Here is a 27069-nt window from a genome sequence, read left to right on the forward strand (position 1 = left end):
ACTGATTGTCCCACGCTAGAACAATTTTATAAGTTTCTAACCGATCGCGCAGACGTGTTAGAATCACTAAATCGAAACAAAAATGAAAACATGAGGTCGCAACCGTCGACGTCACGCAATTTTCACTCCACACCAAACAACAATTACAAAAGATTCGAACGTCCAAATAATCAAAATCATCATCATCATCAACCAACACAAAATGTAAAATCGTTTGCAGCTACAACTAAAGATAAGTCTGCTAATTATCTATGCATAATTTGCGCTGATAATCATAGAATTTATGATTGCAGTGTATTTAAGTCAAAATCTGTACAAGATAGGTGGGCTGATGTCAAAAAATACAAACTGTGTCCTAATTGTCTTCGCCAAGGCCACCCTGAGAGTGACTGCACCCGGGGTCCGTGCCGCGACTGTAAACGTCGCCACAATAGCTTGTTACATCAACCTACCACAACGCAAAATAACGAAACTATCAATAACTTTGAAGAAACCGAGCCTGAAACATTGGCAACATATACAAATCAAACTTATTCTCAAGTACTATTGTCTACAGCAATGATTGAGGTTACTAACCCAATTACAAAAAAGAGTGAGAAGGTCCGCGCACTGCTAGATTGCGGGAGCCAATCGTCATTCATAACAAAATCACTAAAACAAAAACTAAATCTTGATTCTGTTCCTATTGATTCACTAAAGGTCATAGGTATTGGCAACAACTGTTCAAATTACATTGTCGAAAGATGTAATGCCCAACTAAATTCCATGAATAGTGACTTCAAGGTCACCTTATCTTGCTTTGTGTTAGATGAATTAACTAGCAAGTTACCTAAATTGCCGATTGATATAAAACAACTAAACTTACCTGACAATATTTGTCTCGCCGATCCAAATTTCCATCAGCCGTCTTCAATTGATATTTTAATCGGGGCGGACCTATTTTGGGACTTAATAAAAAACGAACAAAGGTCGCTGGGACCTAACAACCCAAAATTGCATAACACAAAATTAGGCTGGGTTATTTCCGGACCAATATTTACAAAAGCTACTCAAAATAATCAGATTCACTGTAATCATGCCTTTGTTGGCAATGAGTCACAAACCGAAGTAGACAAAATGTTACCTATTTTTTGGCAGTTAGAAGAAGTACCAAATAAACCTATACTAAATGAAACTGACGAAATATGCGAAAAACATTTTTTAATGAATACGACTAGACAAAATAACGGAAGGTTTTGTGTAAAGTTACCTTTATCTGATACCCCAGACTGTCTAGGCGACACCTACAGTCTGGCTAAAAAACGATTCTTAAACTTAGAAAAAGGATTTAAACGAAATCCAAAAATAAAAGAAGAATATTCTAAATTTATATCCGAATATGCGGATTTAGAACATCTATCTACCTCGGCTGTGAAAATACCAAATCCGTCATATTTTCTATGTCACCATGCTGTTCTAAAGGAGACATCTGAGTCTTCACCACTGCGTGTTGTGTTCGATGGCTCGTGTCCTAGTACATCAGGCTATTCTCTAAATGATATTCTTATGGTCGGTCCAACGGTACAAGATTCTCTTTTCTCCATCTTGATAAGAGCGCGTCAATACAAATACTTACTTACCGGTGACATCGAGAAGATGTACCGACAAGTTGAAGTTGCTGAAGAAGACCGAAAGTTACAACTTATCTTATGGAGGGATGACGAGTCCAAGCCCATTCAAACGTTGCAATTGAATACTTTAACTTACGGCCTGGCAAGTTCAAGTTATTTGAGTACGCGATGTCTAAAGCAATTAGGGCAGGAGCACAATGATGAGCTGATTAAAACAATAATACAACACGACTTCTACGTGGACGACCTAATTACAGGCTCAGATGACGAAAACGAGTTACGGTACATTCAACAAGAAATTGCAAAAACATTATCATCAGGATGTTTTAATCTCAGAAAATACAAGAGTAATTTACCAAATTTATTTCAAAATTCTGACTTAAACTTACAGGACAACCTAACAATAAGTGAGTCAACCAGTACTCTCGGACTTGGCTGGACTCCACAAGCTGATTGTTTATACTTTCCTACTAAAGAAAGTACACAAAATAATAAAATAACTAAACGATACATAATGTCGAATTCTTTTAGAATCTTTGACCCAATGGGCTTACTGAGTCCAACAATAATAATACCTAAAATGCTAATACAGAAATTATGGCAATTAAAATTGGACTTTGATGACGAAGTTCCACAGGATGTTCAAAATGAATGGGAGAAATTCTCAAACAACTTGGTGTCACTCGAAAATTTACAAATTCCGAGACTCGTGTTATGTGACACACCAATATCAACAGAAATGCACACCTTCAGTGATGCGTCACAGGTAGCATACGGGACGTGTATATATTTACGATCAATAAATGACAATGGTGAAGTATCAGTTAAGTTACTTTGTGCCAAATCAAAGGTATCTCCGATTAAACCAACAACAATGCCGCGCCTTGAGTTATGTGCCGCACTTCTTGCCTCTAAATTAACTAAAGCTGTCATCGATTCATTAAGATACAAACCAACGCGCATAGTTCACTGGTGTGATGCTAGTATCGTGATCGGTTGGATTAATAGCGATTTAACAAAACTTAAGGTTTTCGTAGCTAATAGGATACGTGAGATTCGTGAACTTACGCAAGCTTCCGCCTGGAGATACGTACCCACCTCTGCTAACCCAGCTGATTTAATCTCGCGGGGGGTAGACCCTAGACAGTTACCGTCTACGGAGTTATGGTGGACAGGTCCAAAATATTTGTTAGAAGACGAGTCAAAATGGCCTATATTAAATCAAAAAACTGATGAGGACTTAACTGAAATCAAAGTAAATACGGTCACGGTAGCTGATAAGATATTTAAAATTGAAAATTATTCTAACTTAACTAAATTAATGAGAGTTCATGCTATGGTAATGAGATTTATTTACAATATAAAAAACCCTAAATCTAGACGCGTAGGTATCATTAGCGTTGATGAACTTAATGAGTCATTCGAGTCATTATGCATGATTGCTCAACGCGAGTCCTTTCCAGTTGAGTACGACCTGCTTATTAAAAATAAGGCATTAAGTTCAAAATGCAAAATTTTATCGTTATCACCGTTTTTAGATAACAAAGTGATAAGAGTCGGTGGACGTATTGATGCTTCAAACTATCCATATGAAAAGAAGCATCCGATTCTACTTCATTCGTCGCACCATTTAACAAAACTATTCTTCTTAAAAGAGCATCTGCGTAACTTGCACGCTGGTGCACAGACATTGCTAGCTGTATCTCGGGAAACTGTTTGGGCAGTAAACGGTAGGCACCTAGCTAGGCGTACGGTTAATAACTGCGTGCGCTGCAGACGCCTGCGTGGCAAAACATTCTGTCCTAAGATGGGAGATCTCCCATCACAGCGCATAACACCAGATTTTCCTTTTAAATCTGTAGGTTTAGATTTTGCTGGTCCCTTTTACATCCTAAATCGAAAGGGTAGGGGCAGCAGTTTAATTAAATGTTATTTGTGTTTGTTCATATGCCTTAGATTTAAGTGCGTTCATTTGGAAGCAGTATCTGATTTGTCAAAAAATGCGTTTATCATGACCCTTCGTAGGTACATAGCACGAAGGTCAAAGCCGGCTGAAATATTTTGTGACAATGGCCGAAATTTCGTTTCCGCCGCGAAAGAGGTAGGTTCCTTTTTAAAGTCAAATGCTGAATCTCTATCTGACTTTGCCAGTCAGGAGGGCATCAAGTTTATATTCACGCCTACTTACGCTCCTCACTTCGGCGGCATTTGGGAAGCCGGCGTTAAGTCCGCCAAACACCACATTCGTAGAGTCATAGGAAATAGCCACTTAACCTTTGAGGAAATTTCTACATTGTTTGCACAAGTGGAGGCTATTCTTAACAGTCGTCCCTTGTGTCCTTTATCCTCCTCTCCTAACGACCTTCTCTCCCTTTCCCCAGGGCACTTTCTCGTTGGACGCCCACTGACTGCAATGCCAACGCCCACCCTGGAGAATTGCAAAGAAAACGCACTACAGAGATACAATCGCATTGAGAAAATTCGACAGCATTTCTGGCAAAGGTGGCAGAAGGAATATATCTGCGAATTGCAGCAAAGGACCAAATGGAAAACAAGCACAGATAAGCTGAAGATCGGAGATATGGTCTTGCTTCAAGAGGATCACGTGCCACCCCTGTGCTGGCGCCTTGGACGAGTCGCACGCTTGTTCCCGGGACCAGACGGCATCACGAGAGTCGCTGATGTCACTACAACCCGAGGATGCGTCCGGAGACCGCTAGTACGTCTCTGCCCGCTGCCGACGGCTGAAGATTTTGAGAGCTGTTGAAATGTGCTTTCAACGGGGGGGAATATGTTACGGCGCACATACGCCTTAGAGTTTAGTTATAGCATTATATAAGTTAGAAAACATTGCATTGATTAGCGTTTAGGCACTGCTTTTTATTGTGTAATTGTAGGTAGATTTTTATACATTCTCTTCTATTCACACCACGATACGAGCTGTACCGTTTTTGATTTAAACAATTAAAATACGCTGTAAAACCTCAAAATCTACTTTAATTTGACCTCCAGTATGTCAGGCTAAGACAGTATGATTACTGGCTGACTGCAGCTATATGATGATTGCTATGAGAGTATGTTATGTATGGCAGAAGATATTTTATTTGTAAAGCGCTACTCTGAACTACTCAAAGCCTAACCCAATCTAGAGTAAAGCTGATAGCGCAAAGGAAGAAAGCGCCACCTTTTGTTTAGTGTCCCGTGAGTTACATAGCACCAGCATGTTAGGCTTGCGTCCAACCAGCTACCTAATTCTCTATTTTTCCAGCTATCACTTTCAATCTGGCAGGAGCTGTCATATCTGTCAGGACAAAAATGACGAGCGACTCGAGTCCCGAATATCGACCAACCCGTCATCGCATGATCTCATTGGTGCGTTGCGTGGTCGTAGTGATGCAACGCAGCGCAACGCACCAAATGCGGCCCCACCCTAAAAAGTTTCCCGTCAGGAGACATGTCCTACTAAGAACCAACGTCTCGCGAAATCTATTCAACTTTACAATCAGCATAAATGACATCTGCTGTCAGATTAATAGCGTTAGCAATAGCAGGAAGATTTTGCAGAATATATCCCTGAACTTACGTTGGAGGGCGGCTGGGCGGGCGGCGACGCGGGCCCGGGCGACGTGGGCGGCAGGTTGATGGTGTTGGCCTTGGCGTGGGGCCGCTGGTGCCGCGCGGCGTCTCGCAAGGACGCGCTCTTCGGCAACCCACCGCTATGGGGGAGGGAACAGGACAACGGAACGGTTAAAAAAACAAAAACAAAACTGAAAAGGGCCCGCCAGCGATGTTGGGTTTTCGTGTAGTCTTTGAGATTGTATGGTGTGCTTTTATCACAGTTTTTGGTTTCAGGTATGTATGTATGAGTTGTTTTTAACTATTGTTGTAATAATGTAACTATTATGGTATATGTAAATGTCATCTATTGGATGGTTATTGGTTAGTTAATTAGCGACTACACGGGTGCTGCCCGGCTACTGCAGGCCCGCACTGCGGTGAGGCTACAAGCTGGCTCCCGAATTATAAATAACAGAAAACAAAAAAAATATAAAGCATGCGGGACTGAAAGCAGAAAACCACAAGCCTTTTTATTCACATTTATTAGTTACTCCTGTAACGTTACATTGATATTTGTTGTAAGAGATGTATATACAGACACCAGCTCTAAATGTACATATAACATTAGTTAGCATTAAGGTAATAGCTAAGATGCATAGTGACAGTTAAAAAGTGCATTGCCTTTAACTTAACCTTCCTGATCATAGATCTGATTTAGAGTTAATTATAATATCAAATTTAAACATAATTTATGTTAGGTAGGTATATTTCGACATAGGAGGCAAGATTTCTCTACAACACGTATAAGAATAGTTTGACTAGATTAAATTGATAAGCCCTAAAAGATGTTCTAAATATTGTTTTGAGGACAAAGTTACACTTTCACCTTGATTACATGACAATTTAAATGTTACTCTTAACTGTAATACATTATAATAATATATAAACGACGGCATTCTATCGTTATTACGCTGGTCGATGATCCACAAATTTTATCAACTTTTCCTTACAAATTTTATAAAAATAAACTTAATAAGCATAGACGAATTACCAACTGAGTTACAAGCATTACATTGATAAATAATTACTTTTCAGTGGTTCACTTATTAATGATTTATACACCATTACAAAACTTTTAGTGGTTAGAGTTCCATAAGGGGTTAGATCGCTACATTTTACAGACAACCCATCAAACTCTTTAAGTATAAGTATATTTTCATGAGTGAGTACAAAACTGAGCCTAGCCTACAGTTGCGTATAAAGAATATAATTATATAACGGAGTGATTGCGTTGAATAAATAGTAGAGGCAGTGGCGCGGATGCAGCCACCTGCAAATTGCTAAAAGTAAAAACTTGGCCCCAATATTAAAACAAAACTTAGTTTTATAAATGCCCCAGATAAAAAAATATATTTGCCAAAGCCAACTCATTTCAGCGTAGTCCATAATAAAATCTTACTTCTAAACACGGTCTGTAGGTACGTCTAGTATCATGTTTTTATGAACGCATTGAAAGGATGCCATCATGAACATTTTACAGCTGATTTAATGTAAAAACCATACCTACGTAGAAAACTAATGCCTTCACGTACTGTACAGAGAAGATAAAATATCTTCGAAAATTTAAAGTTTTAAATCATATTCGCAGAGAAACATGCGAAGTGCCTTTCATGAGCCGTGTCTTCCGTCTGTGGCTTATTTGAGTAAGTATCATAAATTCATTACTGAACAGTATACCAGTAAGAGGTTTGAGTTTACAATTTTAAAGCATTAAGTAGTGGTAGGTATTTAAGATCCTACATACCATTAAGAATAATGTTTATTTTAAATGTAATTGGTTTCAAAAATCTCACTAATAATTTTATTGCAAATGTTACTTTGCCATGTGCTCGTCTATAATAAAGTGACGTGAAATGGCGCTACATATCATATAGGATTAATGTTATGGGATAAATATAGGGTAGCCTACCTTAACCGATCCGTTATATCTAGTCCATCACTCGCAACATACCGTTAATTACTATCCTTGCAGTCTTTTAACACGATTCATATTTAAAACTACCAAGTATGAATGTATGTAATCCTTAATACTAATAAAATATTGCATGCTAAAGGTACACTGCCGGGCAATGAAAAAGTTCCACTCACAAAATTCCGACAGCAAACGACCCCAATTTTTTCAAAGATCCAATTTTAAATTGGAACAAAATATTACCGATTTTAATTGATAATATCCTAATGCTCTGATAAATGTACTTCAATGTTGCAGAAGACGGCATTTAGGTAGCCTTTTCCGTTTAGAAGTAATTTAGTGCTTTTCTGAGTGGAACCTTTTCATTGCCCGGCAGTGTAATATGTATGATAAACTGAGTTGATTGATAGAGAGTTAATTAGACATTCTTGCTGCTAGTTTTGCGTTTTCGACTTAATTAGACTGTGAAGTGGTCCTTGGCAATGGAAGCAATGGTAGTTCAAAATATAATATAGACAAGATTAGTGATTAGTGCATGCAACAGACCAATACTATAACAACCATAATCCACCAACAATGGGTGGTTGGACCATAATTATAAACCTTCAAATTAGTCTCATGACACGGAATAAAATCTACATCATACATACGTAAAATTACAAATAAATATACGTACATATACCTATATATGTAGGTATTTGGAATTACATCATTTAAAACCTAATGAAAACTTATGGTAAAAGGTGTGGCATGGACAGCAGCATCTCAGTTGTGTTCGCTTCCTATTTTCATAAGCTTTTGTACACCTTTAAGATATAATTTTCTTAACTTCAGCCGCTATCAAGGTCATCGCAAGGTGTTTCAGCAGGTTTGTACCACACATTACAATTACAAAATTAATTAAATTATTGCATCTGCGAAAAAACAATATCTTGTTTCTTTTAAAACATGTTGACAGTACACGTAGCTCAGATCGTATGTTCTATTAATTGTTTTTTAGTTATTACAGTCATATCTAAGTTATTTAATTAGCAAATGGTTAATTTATTACAGACCCTGGGTGGTAGACTATAGTGTAAGATATTTTTTCTACGATATGTTTGTGAATTTGGGCAATTGCGTTTGTAATTTGAGATGTATTGGCTTTAAATCGTGTGCAATCACTTTGTCACATAGCTGCTTCATTTAACAGTCATTAAACAGCACATTGGAAATGCACAAGTCAATAAAGTACACAGGTTAATATATAATATCCTACGATGCTACCTTATACAAGCATTAAAACATACATTTATCAATTCCGATTTCAAATATAGCCTAAACTGGACAATCATTTTAATCACATATTGTTTACTACCCAATTAATTAAACTTAGTGCGTATCTAATGACAGCTGATTTGTAAAAGGATTTTCAACAATTACAGTTTTGAACAAATTGTATAAATATAACAGTAGTATTAAAACATTATGTAGTATCGAACAATCACCAGGTATACAAATACATGGAATGACTGCATTATAAAGGTCGTATTGGTGATTGTTTCAATGTTGCGAGCACCACCAGGTTAGTGTACAATGCAATAGCATATCTTATTCAATATGAGTGTGCGTTTATTATGAACGTATTTACACTGTGGTGGCGCCAGCAGTTGTTACGATATCTCTCTCGTGTGATCTCACTATCGCATGTTTTAAATCAGGAATTTGAAAATATCTAAGCTATATTTAACACATAATAGATTGCAGATTAGTTTTCATCAACGCTCGCTGCTGCCGAATGTCTAGTTCAGCAGAAATCCTTACTACATAGATACGTTTTTGCACAAGTACAAAACCTATCACAAAGTGAAGCAGGTACATATCCAAAAGTACACTATTACGCGTGAGTTGTCAAGCTAAAACAGAGCATCATAAAGATAAGACAACTAATACAGTCAACCTATATTAACATAACATTTATTTGCTTAACTATAAAGAGCTATAGTCGCCCGTAGATTACAATGACAAGTCGGTTAAATACAAGCCTGTTAGTGCGTGTTGCGTGGGGGCGGCGTGTACTTACGCGACGGGGTGCGGGGGGTCGCGGGTCAGTTCGCGGAGATAGGCGCCGGGGTTCTCGAGGGCGTCGCCGAACATGCGCTGCGACTGCAGGATGGAGTTGAGCGTGTTGAGCCACAGCTGGCGGCGCTGCTCGGCTGCGCGGCAGACGTAAGAGACGCGCGGCTTGTTCGGGTCCGTCGACTGCAGGAGGAAAGCTCCGTTGTCCAGCTTCTCCATCTCCATCTTGTTCACCTGGAATTGCGTTGCGGACGAGTGAGCTACGGTGCACCAGCTACTAAATTAGACTCATTTATTTTTGGCTCATGATTGTCATAACAACTATGTGGATAGTGCAGGAGTTTCACACGCGGTCGTTAGATTTTGATTGTAGCAAGTTGATTTGTGATTAAATCGATTATTCGAATACTAATTATAAAGTGGAGTCCACAGACAAACGCAGCCTCTGATTGCATCCAGCCAACTTGACCTCCAACCTTAGAAATTACCAGAGGTTATTAGACGACCAAGTCCTAGGGCAGAGTGTTGTGGCGCTCCCGAGTGAGAGGCAATCCAGCAGTGATTGATATCTGAACTCAACCACTTCTTGATTGGAGACTAATAAGAGAAAATCGTAGCGTAAGACAAGGTCCAGCCCGTAGGACCGACTCCTTTATACCTGTATTGATTGTCAGAGAAGACAGAGTGTTTACATCCAGCAGTGAACGATTACAGTTACACAAAATGTCACAGAAGCCCACTCACCAGTATATGCGCCTTGTAGTTGTAAGTGGGGCTGGTGAACTGGCTCTTCTTGCCCACAGCATCGCTGAAGATGATGCACTGTTCGAACAGAAACACGTGGAGCTCCTTGCCTCTTCCCTCGCCGCTGCTGGATGCCTCAGAGCAGACCAGCGGCTCCTGGAGTAGCAGCTTGCCTTGCGACGTGATGTTCATCTGGAAACGGGACTGTTTGTAGACGTCCGTTCGATGGTCGTGCCGCAAGGAGGTACGCAAGCAGATTTAGCTAAAATTTGTTGGCCTGGGGGAGTCTTAAGTCGCTACCCGCGTTGTCACAGTGTGCGATTTATTTATACTATTTTAAACCGTGCTATTATATAGAGCAGAAGTAATAAGAATGATAGAGAGAAGAAGTAATAAGAATGACAATCGCCGCCGCATTTTGCGTGCGTGAATGAAATTGTGATGGAGGCGCGTTGATCGGATGTTATGTCGCAATGGCTTTAGTTATACTCGCATTTCACTCGCTGAAGCTTTTTCTGTCGCGAAATCTTATTTTGACCTAAATTATTATTACATCCATTGATTAAAAAATGCAGTGTAGGTACTGCAGTAATAGTAGGTATAAATTAACGTGCGTAGAATAGTAAGCACGGCTATGACAGTCGCATTGCATCGGAATGTCAGCGCAGCGAGTGGCAGATTATTGGAAAAATATGGCATAGTCGCAGTTAAAAGCTTTATTAAAACTACCACCTATATTTAACACTTTTATAAACCAAAACATATGTAGGTACTTTCACTAGTCCTTGTTGGGAATCGAACCCAGGTACATCAGTCAAGGTAATGGAACATTAACAAGTTGTCTAATCAGTTTTAAACAATATAAATAGTGTTGAATTCCATAAATTTACACCATGTGGTATATCGGTTACACTCGCAAGCAAAGAAATCGCTAATAATAAACTATTTCATTAATTTCTAATAAAAATATATAGTTACATTCCCGAGGCTGAAGTTCTAAATAACAATGGAATTTATTATACCGTTAGAAAATACTTTACAAGGAAATCCAATCTGTTGGAAAAGTTTCAGCTTCTTGAACGACTGCTAATAATAAACTGTAGTTAATAGTTCGCAAGCAACAAGTAAAAGTTATTATTAATAAGCAATTATCGATGCCAGCTCGGAAGCGGCTATCACGGCCAGAGCTCTGTCTAGAAAATATTGCATGATTGCATGTTTCTCCACTAAATTATTATACGTCATTTCACCGTAAACATGCAATTACCATTTTATTTTAGTTAAACGCTTCAGAATTCCTAATACGCTTCAGTTCAATGAGTAATGTGAAATCTATGAGACAAGGGCGCGACGAAACATATCCTAAAAATAGTGCAGCTGTCAAGTATTGAAAGTTCATTATAATAATTTGTAACATCATAATATGTAAATTGTACATTTTTAAGGTTTATCAACACGGCATCTTATCTGCATCCTCCCACACACTTATCGCGACAAGGGCAAACGTAACTTCACATTATGAAGAGTGTTTTGCACCATCAATATTTAACCAAGTATGAAAGGTGAAATTCATTATTCATGAATAAAATTTAACCTACGGTTTGAAGAGAGGTAAGATATTGATCAAATGCCGAATCGATAACGTAGTAGACTCAGTACCTTTTTCACAAAGTCTAAGTAAATGTACCATGTAACCTGAAAGCGCTAACAAACCATCATTTATTTTATTTATTTATATGAATCCAGCAAGGAGATGTGACATAATCGATAGAAATAGTTACATCTATATATATGATATTGTGGAACAAACAATAACAATAGTATTCTAGTACCAATCTCAGCTAGTGAACTGACCGAAACTGCTCGCATAGGTACCTACATATCAATATCTCGAACTTCTGTAATCCATTACTAACTAACCCTCTCTCTAAAGTCAAGTTCACCACTGAGATCGGTTCCAAAGTAATCGCGTCAGTCATATACTTACAGTGAAGCCCTGCAGACGGCCGACGTCCATCATGTCATTAGCGTTCTTGGGTATGATGGAGGTGCAGGTGACGGCCTCGGCCAGAGCGGCCAGCACCGGCGCCGGGCAACACCCGCCCTCGCTGTAGGTCAGCACCTTCTGCACCAGCAAGTGGTACTTCTGGATGCGCTGGATCGGCTTGATCAGCAGGTCCGCCAGCTGGAGACAACCCACGCAATGTAATCACGGCTTTATGAAAGAGAGACACACATCAAGCGACGGAAAACACAACAAGCATTCCGTTGTACAACAGCTAAGTGTGATGTCGTGTTCAGTGTGCGTGTAGAAAACAAAAAATAAACCCCAATACTAATATAATAATGATGGAGTGATATCTGTCTGTTTTAACGTACATAATATGAAGCAACAGTTGGTTTGTGAGCGGCGCCCGTGTTCATTTAATATTAACAGCGGACCGGGTCGTACGAGACCATTTTCCGTGAAATATGGCAAGAGTAGCCCCGTATTAAATATAAAATAGCGGAAAATGTTACGGAGCGGCCGTAATGAAATCAACTGATGCCTTTATGTACTCATACTACAGTCTATTTTAATCCCGGACAGCAGAATATTGATAGCATTAAATTATTGCTATTAAAAGGTTGCTCATGATTTACAGTGACGGCAAAATTAGTCTTTACATTTACGCGGGATTACACAATAGACCATACATGACGCATGCAACCACTGAGACTGACATCGCTGTAAATGATGGCCAGTGCCGAGGCAGCCGCGGCCGCCGGGCCTCACCTGAGCCAAGGAATTCCGAGCGCCAGGGAGGTGCCCTCTTTGCCTTAAGCGAACCTAAAAAACCCGACGATACGTCAACAAACACACACACACACACATACACAAGCGATGAGCACCGAGCCACTTGAACCGTGATCCAACTACTCATGTTTAATTGAAAACGAAAAACAAGCGGTCAAATTAAATGGATGAATGAGCCCATAACAATATTTGGTGAAAACAACGTAATAAGTGATATTTCAATTTCAGTGAATGAAATACCGTACATTCATGTGTACTTAGAACTGGAGTAGAGATATGAATACAGAAATAGACTATTTGAGTAATTAATTCGACATCAAATTACACCGATAACCAATTAATGTTATCGAAATAGTAGTTAATGAATCCGGTGCGGTAACATATAATTATTGCGTGCGGTGTCTGTTGTGTACGTGAAATTCATTAAATTTAAATAAGTCTATTTGTTTCCATTTGAATATGACCAGCGTAGATTGTTAAAATAAATTATGTGATGATACATGCAAGGCAAACGCAGCCGTAGGTGAACGGTGTAAGATAAATAGTAAAGACGCTGGTTCAAATGACGGATTGTCTTAGGTTTTCCTAGAACGCGAGGCAATGCTCGGTCAGACTGATCATTGGTTAACTCCGGATCCCTCCGAATCTCGTTCAGATAGAAAGAGTGCCGTCAACGATTGAGGCTCATTCGTAAAATTTTGTTAATCAGTCCGTTATACTCGCAAAATTGCACTTCCGTCCCAATACCCGTGCTATTTTAAAGATACTAGAGGACCGTAGCAGCCGCTCTAAGTAAACAAATAGCAGTCTTCATCCATCCTCCTATTTACCTGCAGCTTGTGTCCCAGCTTCTGCCGGAGCTCGATGAAGTAATGCTCGTGCTCGGACACGATGTACTCGGAGACGGGCTTGTTGCGGCAGTACGACTCGTACATCAGCATGCGCTTCTCGAGGAACTTGCGGAACAGCGGGCCGAGGCGCTCCGGCGACGTGAGGCAGTGACGCAGCTCCGGCAGGAACGAACTACACACACAGGTAAACCATTAGGCTCGGTTTCCACCAAAGCGGAGAGGAGACGAGACGATAGGCGATGTGTTTTGAATAAACAATCAGGTTTCGTTATTTCCACATCTCCTCTCCGCTTAGCTACGGTGGAAATGGATCAAGCGAAGAAAAATGAGACATCTCCTCTCCTCTCCGCTTTGGTGGAAACCGGGCCTTAGGCTGCCTGTCCACCAGAGCGGAGACGGCTAGCGGAGCGGTGTGTGAGGTAATTAAATTTACCAATGAGATTGCATAAAAACTCCGCGCATATGATTGTTGCATCGCACACCGCTCCGCTACCCCGCTCCGCACTCGTCTCGTGGACAGGCACCCTTACACCACATACCTCTACCTATAGGTTGGGTAACCTCATAAACTCACTCACACATTCTAACTTCTAAGTACCTATCATTACCAGCATAAAGCACTGCATGTGCAATTCATTACATGCATCGTGTCACATCTCCAATAATGACTTTTGATTGCGAATGAAGCTCCAGCCCTTCCAGTCTGCTAACCTAATCCGCCGGGCGTGTTCAATGTATACGTACTTTTCATGAGTCACAAAGTATGCCAGAAAAGCTCTGTCGAATAAATTTCGAGTGAATAAGTCTACTTCCTGTTTGACTGCGTTATGAGATCGTCTTAACTTCTCTTATAAGAAAAACAAGTTTCCAGACTGGATGCTGTTAGTGTGCTTTCAAGTTCATTTCATTTTTCGTACTTTCTGCGTCTACTGGGGTGTGATATTAAAATGCGCGTTTCCGGTTGGTGCCCGCTCGCGGGTTGTTTACAGCGAGTTTACAGACTGCGCCGGAGGAGCGTGAGAATAGACGAGACAGCTTGTTAACGCGCTCTGTGTAGCCGTACGTGACCTACCAGACTACTGTACAATTTCCCATTTATACTTTTCTATACTATAGATATACACTGTGGAATAAGGATAAAGGTAAAGGCTACATGGGTACGTTGCGCTCGCAGCGTCGAAATCATTTTATTTTTTCAGTTTCAATTTCAATAGTCGTTGTCGGGGAATCAATTTATAGCAAGTGAGTGAATCTCGACAAATGTTTGACGCGCGGTGAGTGGGCTCGCAACGCTATCGCGGCGCGCGCTATCTAATCTAATCTCTCACAAACAACAAGCCATATACGTTCAACATTCGTAATAATATTGTCCGTATGGAGCACTCTTAAGATTTCCTTAAAAAGACGTAGTAAAATATTATTAAAAGTACTTTAGAACCTTAACCTTACCTATACCATTTTGGAAAAACAAAGCGAATACTTTTCTTATTAAAGTTATCAGGGGTAATTTGTCGTCTGGATCCTCTAAGCGAGAATGTAATTAATGAAAGTACAGAGTATCACAGTCTGAAACGACGTTTCAGTAAGTAATAGTCGTTTCGCCAGTGTTGTGCGGAAAAAACAAAGATCGAGGATAGATCAATGCGATTAAAGTTAATTACTATCGTGAATCGTGACTGAAGGGTGCAAGTGACTATAGCCGCACGTCTCGAGTTAGACTCTCGGTGGTCACAGATTGAATAACTTAAAAATTAAACTGGTAGAAACTGGGCACTTCAAAACACATCTGCCTAACTAATAGACAGAACATTATTACAAGACGTGAGTGTTTATGTTATGATTTAACGTATCAGTGGGATTATTAAAAGTGACATGCGAGATAAATTGTCGGTTTATTTCTATTTCTCAAGAATTCACCGTAAATTGTGTTACGTAACATACAATTCATTCCTTCAATGTTGAAATCATAAACGAAATATGTAGTATTATTTTTAATATAAAATGAAATTCGGAAAATACAATGAAATCTTTTAAAAGGTTTGGTATTTATTTTAATCCTTTTAAAAGTTACATTGGAAAAAAGATAGGAATGATTCCTATATTTTAAAATGAAATAAAATTCGATTGGATCGCGAGCTGGGCACGTTTCACAAAATGGATTGCAGGGTCGTAGTAGGTATACATTGAATTTGTTCGTTATTGCTCGAAATCTTTCTTATATAATCTTCTTATAATGAACATTATATAGGGGTGTATGTTTTAAACTGTTAACTTTTGTAATAATTTTGACAACATTTACGCAAATCCTTTTCCATTTTTGAGTACCCAACTATCTCTATCATTGGCAATGACGCGTTGGGTTAAAAACCTTAAACTAATTATTCCATCATATCTCATGCGAATCCTCGCAGGGAGCTGTGGGGGTCACTCTCTAAATCTACGAACGAACGAACGATAATTGCCCTACATTGGCACGCATAATACAACGAGATAGCCTCCTTGAATAGCGCTGCAGTCTCCTCCAATAGCTAACTGCAAAGAGAATAAGGCACTCACTCGCGATGCCAGTCGTAGATGGTCTCGATGTTGCCGAAGATGAGGCGGCGGCGGTCGCGCAGGCTGTCCGGCATGTTCGGCTCAGATGTGTTGTCCTGGACATGAGTAAAATAATGTTATACATAGGAACAGTCAGCATAAGATATATGTGTGCGACACACAATGTTATACATAGGTAGGTACAGTCAGCAAAAGGTATAGTGTGCCACCCAGGCGCAAACAGTTTAATCCTGACTCTCATGGGTGGAATAAAAGTAAATAAAATAATATTTCATCGATTTCAAACAATCTCTATTCGACAAGATTTTGGATTTTGTGGATTATAAAATTACAGTGTATGCGCTTAGGTCGGCTATCGAGTTATTTTGCTGAATGTATATTATAATAATTCATGTGGTGTTTTAAATAGTATGGACTATCGGGGAATCGGCCCAAAGTTCAATGTTATGAATCGCTTGGAACCTGCCCGCGTGTTCAATACAAACAACATAAACGTATTACGAGTTGCAGGATTTTGTTTTGAAATCGGGCCAGCATGGATATTCCGATGTAACTAAACTGTTAACGAAACTGTTGCACAGTTTGGCGTTTTTGTTTTTTGTTACCTGTGATTGTTTTAAATGAATAAATAACGAAAAAAAATTGTTACCCTTTGGTTCAAGCTTATATATAGATCATATCTTTGACAATATAATATTCATCATCACCTATCATTATACTTAGCTTAAAAACAAAATAAGCTACCTATAAAAGTGGCGACATAATAATATACCTGCATGTGCCTCATGTAGCCCTCGCACACGAGGCGCAGGTCCGAGACGTAGATCTCTTCAGTCTCGATCAGTTCTTTCAGCACGTACTCCCGCTTGCGCAGCGCGGCTTCGGCGGAGTCCGAGCCCGGGCCGGTCGCCTCCTCCACTTCGTCACCCTTCGACGAGCTGGCCACCCCTCCGTGCTGCTCCTACATATTTTATAAACAGTTTAAACCAGGAATCTGATGTCTCAGGGCCCACATTCGTCTCCTAATGCAGCTATGCTTGTCCCGTTAAAAGGGATGTGCAAATCAAACACGAAAAGTCAACAAGCTACGCGCGGATAAAGTTGATATTTCTCTCGACTGTAAAGTTGTATACTGTATGTACAAGTACGGCTACTTCTCGGCGGCTGTTTAAATAATGTAGCGGCAGTACCCTCGTGTAAAGCTGTAATAAATGCTGCTGCGAATCTGTAATATGAATAATATATGCAGTATGTCCATTGTCCACACGATGGTAAACCTCAAAGTGCTGGGGTTGAAAACAGCAAAGAAACGATAGCGTCTGGCTAAAGACATGCAAACACAATACATCAGGAAAACGCATGCGCACTAAAAACGTGAAAGCCTACGCACCTACTTACTTCAAACTCAACTCGCGATTCGCCTTCCATCGTCTTTGTCAGAAGCGTTAGTGTTAAAGCAAACACTCAAAACCGTGAAAATTTCTATAAACAAGTATTATTTTGTCAGCGAAAAATATAATTCGTAATGAAAAACTCGTATAATAACACACACCACACGAAACTCGCAGGGTTTATTCCGATGAATTGAAAATTTAACAATACCGATGTCCGCCGAGAAATTAAAAATTCCCTGCGGTACGGCGCGCTCGTTTGCGCGGCCTCAGAGCCAGGTATTTCTCTGCGTTATTTCCTCTCGATAAAAAGAGTTATACAACAAGAGTATAGAAAAGAGTAAATTAAATTTAAATAGGAAAATAAGTGATTTCAATGTTAATTTAATTATAGTCAACTCTATCTGAACTTTCATAGAGATTATTCCGCTTGTTCATAAAGACTTGATAAAACTCCTAACTGCATCAAAATCCAAACAAAACCAAACAAAAAAAAAGGTCGTGCAACTACATGCTAACATCAAGGTGTGATGCGAACCATCTTCTCTTTGACTATCTGCTCGATCTCAGCTATGTCAGCTGGCCCTCCGTTCGACTCCATCGAGTTCTGAAAACGTATTTGTGTCGAGTCACCCAAGCCGCCCCGCCGTTGTCGCCAAACTTGTGCAAAGTTTGACACGTGCCCTTGACTACACCCGCGGGAGGGCCACGTGCAAGCTTACTGCACATTACACTGAACTTTGTTTGACGGCAACAATGCGAGAGCGCGCCCACGTTCCACGAACATTGTGACTCTATTATTTAATCCTAATTACTTGTTAGTCAGTTTCGTCCGGCCTTTTGATGAAGCCAATTATGGGGTGAAAACTGTGGGTGTTATTCTCCCTATAATTGAGGCAACCGCTTTCAGAAACTGATATTATGAAAGGTGATTACACATAATGATATCTAAACATTAAACACAACATTAAAGAGGACAAGAATGAGAAGGTTGGTAGCGGATGGCGTCATGGGGGACTCACCATAGTGGGTTGCACTGACGTAGGTGCTGGCTCCGGGGACTGCTGGAGCACCGATTGTGGGTTCTGGCAACAAACAGACCAATTTTATACGAGTAATTGTTACCAGATTTTGTACTAACGTAAGCACACCAAACAAAATGTAAGTTTTTTGGCCGTTATTTTTTTTTGGTTTTAATAATACAATACTTACTTGTATGGGTTCCATTGGGGGTGGTAGTTCAATATCGTTGTCTTCACCTTCCTCGAAGGTGCCTTGAGTAATGTTCTGGTTGTCAAAACTGTCGTCTCCGCGACCACTGTCACTGCTGAAGGGAATCTGTTGGATACACATTAGTTAGTACCTACTTGTGTTTAATAACTACGGATAGATATGAGTGCGATAAGGTACACATCTAATTACAAGGCTATGTTTTTCACAGTTTCAGGGTATTTGCTGTATGTATTGCATATGAGTTTTTTAAAAAGCAGTTACCGTTGCTGCTGGGTAGATTCGTTCTTAATAAACTAAAATACTGCTATCAGTACGAGTACTTACCTTGAATTTCTTGTCCGATGGAGTTTTCTTCAGCAGTGGGGCAGGTTTGTCAGCCGCGCTCGGCGGCCCAGCCCCAGTCACCTTCTCCGATTTAAGTGGCTTACGAAGCCCTCCCAGCCATCGCCTTCTTTAACAAACCGGAAACACACACGGAAACGCGTTAGTCTTGCTTTTTTTTAAACCATTAAATATACAAAATATTAAAGTCAGGAAAGTCACCGTTTTGAAATAGACGACGAAAGACACCTCTATGGTGAATGACTATAATTAATAGCAAAATTCATTTGTCCAAGTAGAAAACAATAGACGCAGATTGCAAAGTTACGTGTGTGTTACGTAAGTGGCGTGCAGCGTGCGCGGCCGCGGCTGCAGCGTCAATGAACCTGCAGCGAATAGTTAATTTGGCAGAATGCCGCCTGAACCACATTGAGCTTCGTAAGAATTGAGCTGCAAATAAATCCTCTTGTCCGCGATATCGACACCAAATTATTCGGGCTTTTGGGGGAAGTACACCGTAGACAGAAGTTTTTTTTTTCTAAAAACAAAGGAAGGGGTATGAAATCAAAGGGCATTTATTGCAAACAACTGCATATTCAGGGGCCGAAGTTCGTAAACGCTTTGTCCTAGCCACTCCGAGCTAAAACAGGGATCAGACGTTTCAGACACTCCATAGAAAAAGGATAAATTGAATTAATTTCGTGCAAATGCATTGAGTTTCAAACAGGCAGGACATGAAAGCGCCGCAGGTGACGCGCCGCTATTTTATAGCTCTCAGGAATACCTAATCTCCAACACAAAGTATTCAATGGTGAACTTTTAAAAGGATTTAAAAAGACGGTTCCAGGGACAGATTCCGGAAGTTAAACATAGGATTTGATACATGACATGAACCGAGTTTCGGATTGTATAGAGACGACTCACCACTCATATCACTTATACTTGAAGGGAAGAGATACGTAGGTACCGACTAAGTAATCTAACTCACCGCATTGATTGAAACGAGCTGCGTCGCGGCGCCGCAAGTGGCACCTGACTAGTTCAACGATTGTAAAAAGATACTCCTCCTAAACCGCATTGCCTAGATTGGATTGCAGACTAACAATGTCATATGTAGCATGATTAATCTAACACTATTGTCGAGGTTACAATCTAAGGTTATGCCCGTCAAATTCAGCTTACACGGTAATTTAAGTCCCGCCCCCTGATTCACTGGGAATATGATAATATGTTACGAAAGTAAATGCAATATGTTGTAATAACTATAAGTAATGTTTCTGTGTCTACCCTGTAAAATTTGTACTTTCTTGAGTCGTTGTACGATTTGACCTACAGGGTGACCTAAATATCTATGCCGATGTCGTTCGATTAAAGAAAATTACCTTAGAAATTAATATTTAATGTAGTACATTAGTAACTGTAAGTATGAATGTCGATGTCTGCATTGCAGCAACTACCAACAGTACCAACTACTACAATTAGTAGTAGGTACACGAACAGCTAATTATTTATGCAAGGAAATCAAAGTATTATGTGAGGAATTAAGGCACTGTGTGACGAAATACAGCAGCATAATGATCTAGCGATAGAAGAGTGTGACATTTTAAAAAAAGGGTACAGTTTATGCAAATTATATCGGAAAGTATAATCTTCTTCAATTACTATACGTGTTCAATACACACAATAAGATAGGTAAAGTATAATATGTGCACTTTGTTATTGAGTGTAACTGTTTTGCTGGTTTTACTACACCCGGATATAGAGAGGAAGTATGCTAAACATTCGCAACTGTCGCTAGACAAAGTTTCGCTTGCAACTCGCGGTATATCACTTTACCGGTGCTTGTCGATATGTTAGGGCCGTATTCTAGATAAAATCTCAGTGAGTGGTTCTAATAGATAAATAATTCTAATTATTATTGTTAGTTTTCATCCATTCTGACTTTTAACGAGTGCTGTAAAATACCACCAAGTATTCTAGTCTAAATCGGCAAATAAAAGGTTATGTAGCAGCGTCGCGATTATTTCTAGAATAGGAAGTTGTTTTACCCTCTCTCCCACATAGCCCGCGGTCCGATCCAACGACATCGGTATTTAGGCATTTACCGTAAGCCCTAGCTCGTCGCTTTGAGCGCGATATATACCTAATGGCGGCAACTTGCTTGCTGTGTTTTGAGATTGTTTTGTTCAATGAAGAATAAAACGTAAGGATTTTCACTCCGAAAGTGCTTTTTATCCGGCTGGGAATTTTAAAAATATTTCTTAAATAATCAAGGAAGGCTAACGGTTTCAATATGAATGCTGAGAGATTGATTTTCCGTTGCAGCAAGTTACAGTTAGGTATGTGTTTTAATCTAAAACATTGAATGGATCTATTCATCGACCTATGTAGGTATGTAATATTCGTCTAATTTTGAACAAAATACATAGAGCCATCTCCAAATGTTTCGTCATTTCCAGATTTTCTTGTATCCATCAACTTCAAAATGGAGAGAATATTATCAATATTATGGAATATCCATCGAATGGTGTCAAAAAACTCCTGATAATAATAATAAAGTGTGGTGAATTTGCAAACGTCAGCTCGAACGATATTGCCATTGTTGGCTTTGTAAGCAAATAAAAAAGAGCTAGGTACATATGTATATGTATATAGATTTACACGTTACCTATACAGCCTATACTATACTTTTGGCTATGATTAGACAAAGGAGTCGCGTGACTAGAAACTCAGAATTCAAAACATGCCACCTCTATAGCTGTAGAGAATTTGTTAAGTATTCCTCCATCCGTATGTAGGTAAACGGAATTACAGACTGTCGCTATCAATATTATTTTATTACGCTGGCGCCACATTCTTAAATGCCAGTATTTCTCTTTCTCTACCTCAATCCGTAGACACAGGTAGAGGTACAATACCAGAGATGAAATTCAATAAGGGATTTTCGAATCGTTGTTCAAAACAACTTTTGATAGCGACATGATCGTAGGCGGCCAGACAATAGAAAGATTTCATTAACAATGTTTAACAGAAACGAACGTTTGTATTTATTTAGAAGACCATTATTCTAATCAGTTAGGCTTTTAACAACTCAGCGTGAAACAAATAAGGATACCTATAATTAAGTAACTCCCAAAATTATGCAACATTTAAACTTTCGATAAACAAAGTTCGAAACTATCTCTGTCCAACCTGTGTCATCATTAATCCGAAATTCAGTCGCGAACACTTCAGTGCCAGATTAAAGACAACTCGACATGTTGGTTCAACAGTTTATTAAGTAGATTTAATCTGAACTTGAAGTTTATATTCTGGATTTTACTTTGGTCAATTCGGCTTTCGTGTCACTGGGGGTACAAATTAATTCGTAACACAGTTAAATTGCGACAACTTACCTGGCTAACGTTACTTGACTCCACATAGTCATACCACCAAACACATTTCAGGTATCACACACACTAAATATTGAACGGTTGCATTTATTGTTTATCAGCGTTCAGGGTGCTCAGCTGATACTGGACGTGTTATCACTTATCAGGTCCGAAGACGACGAAGTAAAGACACGAAGGAGCGAGCGATTGCAACTCCACTCGGCGCGATATCGCACTGATTACAACGATTAAGTATTCTTTAATCAAGTTACTCAAGGCAGGAAACTATGGTGTCAACAAGTGCGAATGCGACGGCCGGCACTGAGCACGCACTGCGGGCGGGACTCGCGGTCGCTGTCGGGGCACCCTGTTAAACCGGTAGACGGCGACTGGCGATTTCAACGTACGTAATTTTGACATATACTTTCGCATAAGTAACATTACCAATATTCAAGTGAAACACTAATGAGCCCTAACCGTGCTGGTGATAGCGCCGCCGTTGTCTTGGCGTCCATAATGACGTCGTTACGTAATCACCACCCATTACCACCGCTGGATAAGACCGGAGAAAAATGTAAATAAATATGCACAATTAGTTAATCTTATTACTCAATTTACACATCACAGGCCAATGAACATACAAGATCGATATAATGAGATTCTTAATCCATAATAAAAGTTTTCGTATGTGAATATTGGATTATAAATTGTCATAACAATTTACTAACGAGCGTGTGAATGTTTTGTCGAAAAACCCAGGCCAGTGGGAGTTTGAGGAGGGTTCCGTATGGCAATTGATCACCGGTACTGGCGAGAGGCGGCGGCGGCGCGGTGGCGGCAGACAGCGCGCTAGTTACTTAATAAATAGAGCGCTTTGTCTGCAATGATCGCTTCCCCGTGCGCGGACCCCTTCAGCGGAGACACATATTATTTCCGCTCCGTGTCTCCTCGCTTCAAAATCTTTGTTATGGATATTACACCTCCACCTCCTCACTATTATACAGTTCCAATTATAACACGACGACGCGGCGTAACAATTTAATGCTTGGTTAATTCATTCATGTGATTTCTGCAGTGAATACGGCCGATAGAAGTTCGAAATAGACTTCACGGGCCAAGTTATTTCGGTACATTTGCGAGACATCATAAAATTGTAAAGAACGCAGACACAACAGAGTAAACATTTTACGAGTTAGATCTCTAACAGCAAGTGACAATGTAGTTACGGCATTGTGCTCGATTTGCGGACGCAAAATGCGAAACTTTTGATTATCCGTTGGACGGAATGAGTTGCGGCGGCCTCGGGGCGTCTGCGAGCGGCCTGGTCCCGGGAAGTTGTTGGGAAACTGGTCACTCTACACAACGAGCAGAACACTGGACACACCTCTCGAAGAGTCTCGGGCAGCACTTGTTGCCGAAGCGGCGCGAGCAGTCCATGTCGCCGCCTCCCAGCACCGACTACCGCCGCAAGACCCCGCTATCGCGAGACGAATAAGATAAGCGATACAAAAGATAACCAGATGACTAATGGGAAACTTTAGCGTTGAGGTTGAAACACACGACGCCCAGTCAATGTCGAATTGAAGATAACAGTACGTATTATTTGTAGCAATTTTTGGGTTACCTGTGCGCCGAAACACTTTGTGCTCGGCCTCGCCATGCAGTTTTTACCGGCCACCTGTCACGTTCCATGCTACACTATCCGTATACCGGGAACTAATAAGTCTAATTAAGTAGATATTGGAAAGATCGCTCACCCGCTGAAGCCTCGTCGTTGCTTGCCGGGGCTCGCGGCGCTCACTCCGGACTCGGAGGCCGCCGCTTCTGCAACAACATACGTTGTTTACAACACACAATCTATAAAACATAATAACTATACATATAATGTTCGGCCCATAGGCTTCAAATTTCATAGGATTCCGTGAAGCCACGTCGAAGGACATAGGATTGTACACATACTAATAACATTTCAATACGTTCAGTGAGTAGCGGTGGTTGATCAGCTTTGAATAGATACAAACTTTTCAAGAAAATAAAACTTAGCTAAGTATAACGAAGACTTGACTTACTTTAACTATACAGCTTATAAGAAACTTCTGACGATAAAGCTTCCTAAACTTAAAAATACTTGTAAGCTTATTGTGTTCGTTATGAATATAAAATGTATGTATACTTTGTCAGAATCTTTCAAAAAATAACGTTATGACTTTGGTCCATCTGTCAACGATTCATATTTATTGTCTGATGATGATAAAAAGTGAAACAATATCATGATTGATTTTTGAAATCCTACGATCTTCAAAACCATAAAATCTGACACCAAGTAATAATGACTGATTGTCAAATCCAAATACCTAGTTGCAAATAAGATAAATGTGTTGGTCCCGCTCGGCCGGCTAGCGGCGAGGCGAGTCGGAAGCTGTCCGCCGACGCGAATAGGCGTCGGTGTCGGCGTATTGTCCGAACGACACCGAAAAGGAAATTCAAAAACTGTCTAAAACGACCTTGTGTTCATTTTAAGTATAACTGATTTTTAACCGAGATGGAAAAAAGGAGGAGGTCCTCAATCGTCTGTACCTACATGTATGTTTTTCCAAATTAGCACGTTAATGTTAAAGTTTTACTCTTACGGATTTCAGCTTTACGTGATATCAACTTGATGGTCCGAAAGGGTTTTTCAGAGGCATAACCACGGCTATTATTTATAAAAAAAACTATGATACCTAAATATTATGCCTCAGTCAGGTTTTATAGTTTGTGAGGTTACCCTCCAACACGGGCAGGGGGGCGCTGCGCCGGGGATCGTAATTGGAATGCAGCCACTTGGTGGGTCCCTTTGTGTCCTCGCGTGTTGTGGTCTTGTCCCATTAAATGATACGTAGACATCGTTTAAACATGGATGGGGACTGTATTACTGTATTGGATAAATATATACGTTGCAATGTTATATAGATGATGTAGTTTTGTAACATTCTAATTGATTAGTTAAATTTAAGTACTCTTGGGATTTTTGTAAGTATATGAACTTATTGATCGATCGTTAATAAACGAAACCAGAGTCGGGAGAAATATACGATCTATGATAATCAAACCTAATCGTGAATACCGTATAAAAATATGAATGGAAGATAATACATAATCCTGAATGCCTAATTAAATCTAGGACACACAAGTTGTAATGATTTGACAATCCGATACAGCATCCGAGAGATCTGGCAGAAACCGGAGCGTCGTGGCGAGGCCCCCTGCGGTCGCCCGCCGCCGCCGCCGCTGCCGCGACCAATCATCTCTGTTACTCACTTCAATGCCAGGTGCCACCAACACCCCCCCCCAGTGGACACTACTAATAGACTACACCTAGACACTTCAAACACTATTAAGATCTACTATGATGAATGAAAGGAAATATGATATAGCGTTCATTGATAGCATTTAACTATTTCATACAAATTGGAATTGATACTGTTTCAATTACGTAATCCTTAATGAGCTTATTTAATTTTACTGAAACAGATGAAATGAAAAGATTCACTATTCAATTTGGATGCTTTGATACAGCTGCTGTAAGGGGTGTCGGGGGCGTTTTCATTTCATGTTTTCATTGGATGATATTTATACGGTTCGGAACGAAACACTTCATCCCGTATCAGACAGGATCAAAACCTCAAGCGTTCAGCGGAAATAAGCCGGTGAACAAAACTGCATGTCTAGATATTTGCGGGGACTCCCAAAGGGAATTTAAATGTTGGGGTACGGCCAGCTTCCGTGCAACAATGTATTAAACGCATTTCAGTTTGAGTTTGAACGCTGTCTGTGACAAAAGTTGTACAACTTTTACCGCACGCTTACTACAAATTGTTTCAGTAAGCCCTAGAGTATGTAATACATGCAGGTATTTATCGAATTTAAGCCTGGTCTGTTGGTTTGTGTAGAACACGAGTAGTAAGTGGGAGGGCTGTAGGTATGTGAGGCATGCATGATGACGAGGAGTGAGGAGTGTGCGGTCACCTCGCAGCAGCAGCAGCAGCCTGTGGCAGCAGCCGCACAGGAACATGTGGTCGCCGGCCCGGAGCCGCCACCGCACTGCCGCGCTCTATTCTATTCTACCTAGAGATGCCCTATTACAACACCACTTAGGTGTACCTATTACACCTAACACTAACGGACCTACTCTCTCTCTAATTTAATAACAGCTCTCAAAACTTTTGACAAGACATCACGTGAAAAGCTAATTTAACTTTCGTTAGTAAACTGTTAGACACTTTGTACAGTTTATGTCGGGCGTTTTGTATTTAAGTATTATTTAGTTTGTGTAATTAAATTAATTGTTTGTTTCTGAGTATTTTATACAATTATTTTATTAGGTACAGAATTTCAGTGGCAGCTTAGATACAGTTAGCTTCTAAAATATTTTAATAACAGTAAAATTTTCTAGATTATGGCAGCGCTGGACTTTATTTAGGTCAAAATAATTGGTTTAAAGATAGTATCTGCTACCTAATTCCTGTTTATCCAATCTACCATTGAATATGTGTCACTACTGGTACCCAACTTCCAATATTTTGACCGTACATCTTGTGAGCCGCGGGCCATTCTGTGACCCGCAG

At 40.0% G+C, this 27069-nt stretch overlaps 2 protein-coding genes across 8 annotated transcripts in view; one reads left to right on the forward strand and one right to left on the reverse strand.

Annotated features, from left to right (window-relative positions):
* LOC105389684 (kalirin) overlaps positions 1–27069 on the reverse strand; it is a 136283-nt gene that overhangs the window by 9055 nt on the left and 100159 nt on the right. For 5 of the 7 annotated variants that reach the window (XR_007268172.1, XM_048632536.1, XM_048632540.1 and 2 more), the window contains 12 exons: positions 24220–24286; positions 19095–19221; positions 18750–18875; positions 18560–18622; positions 18076–18144; positions 16919–17107; positions 16147–16241; positions 13570–13762; positions 11930–12127; positions 9943–10134; positions 9203–9432; positions 5194–5326 (listed from right to left, as the gene is read on the reverse strand). Coding sequence is in view for 6 of the 7 variants with exons in the window: in XM_048632536.1 (XP_048488493.1) it covers positions 5194–5326; positions 9203–9432; positions 9943–10134; positions 11930–12127; positions 13570–13762; positions 16147–16241; positions 16919–17107; positions 18076–18144; positions 18560–18622; positions 18750–18875; positions 19095–19221; positions 24220–24286 (1682 nt within the window). In the remaining variant the exon portion in view is untranslated. The remainder of the gene's footprint in view (positions 1–5193; positions 5327–9202; positions 9433–9942; positions 10135–11929; positions 12128–13569; positions 13763–16146; positions 16242–16918; positions 17108–18075; positions 18145–18559; positions 18623–18749; positions 18876–19094; positions 19222–24219; positions 24287–27069) is intronic. The other 2 variants (XM_048632537.1, XM_048632538.1) reach the window with 2 other exon arrangements.
* On the forward strand, positions 1572–4600 carry LOC125491193. Its single transcript, XM_048632542.1, has one exon. It carries the CDS (start codon positions 1636–1638, stop codon positions 4375–4377), a length of 2742 nt encoding a protein of 913 aa, XP_048488499.1. The 5' UTR covers positions 1572–1635; the 3' UTR covers positions 4378–4600.

Source organism: Plutella xylostella, chromosome Z (assembly GCF_932276165.1).
Source record: "Plutella xylostella chromosome Z, ilPluXylo3.1, whole genome shotgun sequence".
In the NCBI taxonomy this organism is placed as follows: Eukaryota; Metazoa; Arthropoda; class Insecta; order Lepidoptera; family Plutellidae; genus Plutella; species Plutella xylostella.

What these genes read in the sequence shown, in the direction of transcription:
- LOC125491193 (XM_048632542.1), top strand. Translation starts at nt 1,636, where the DNA reads ATGTACCGACAAGTTGAAGTTGCTGAAGAAGACCGAAAGTTACAACTT.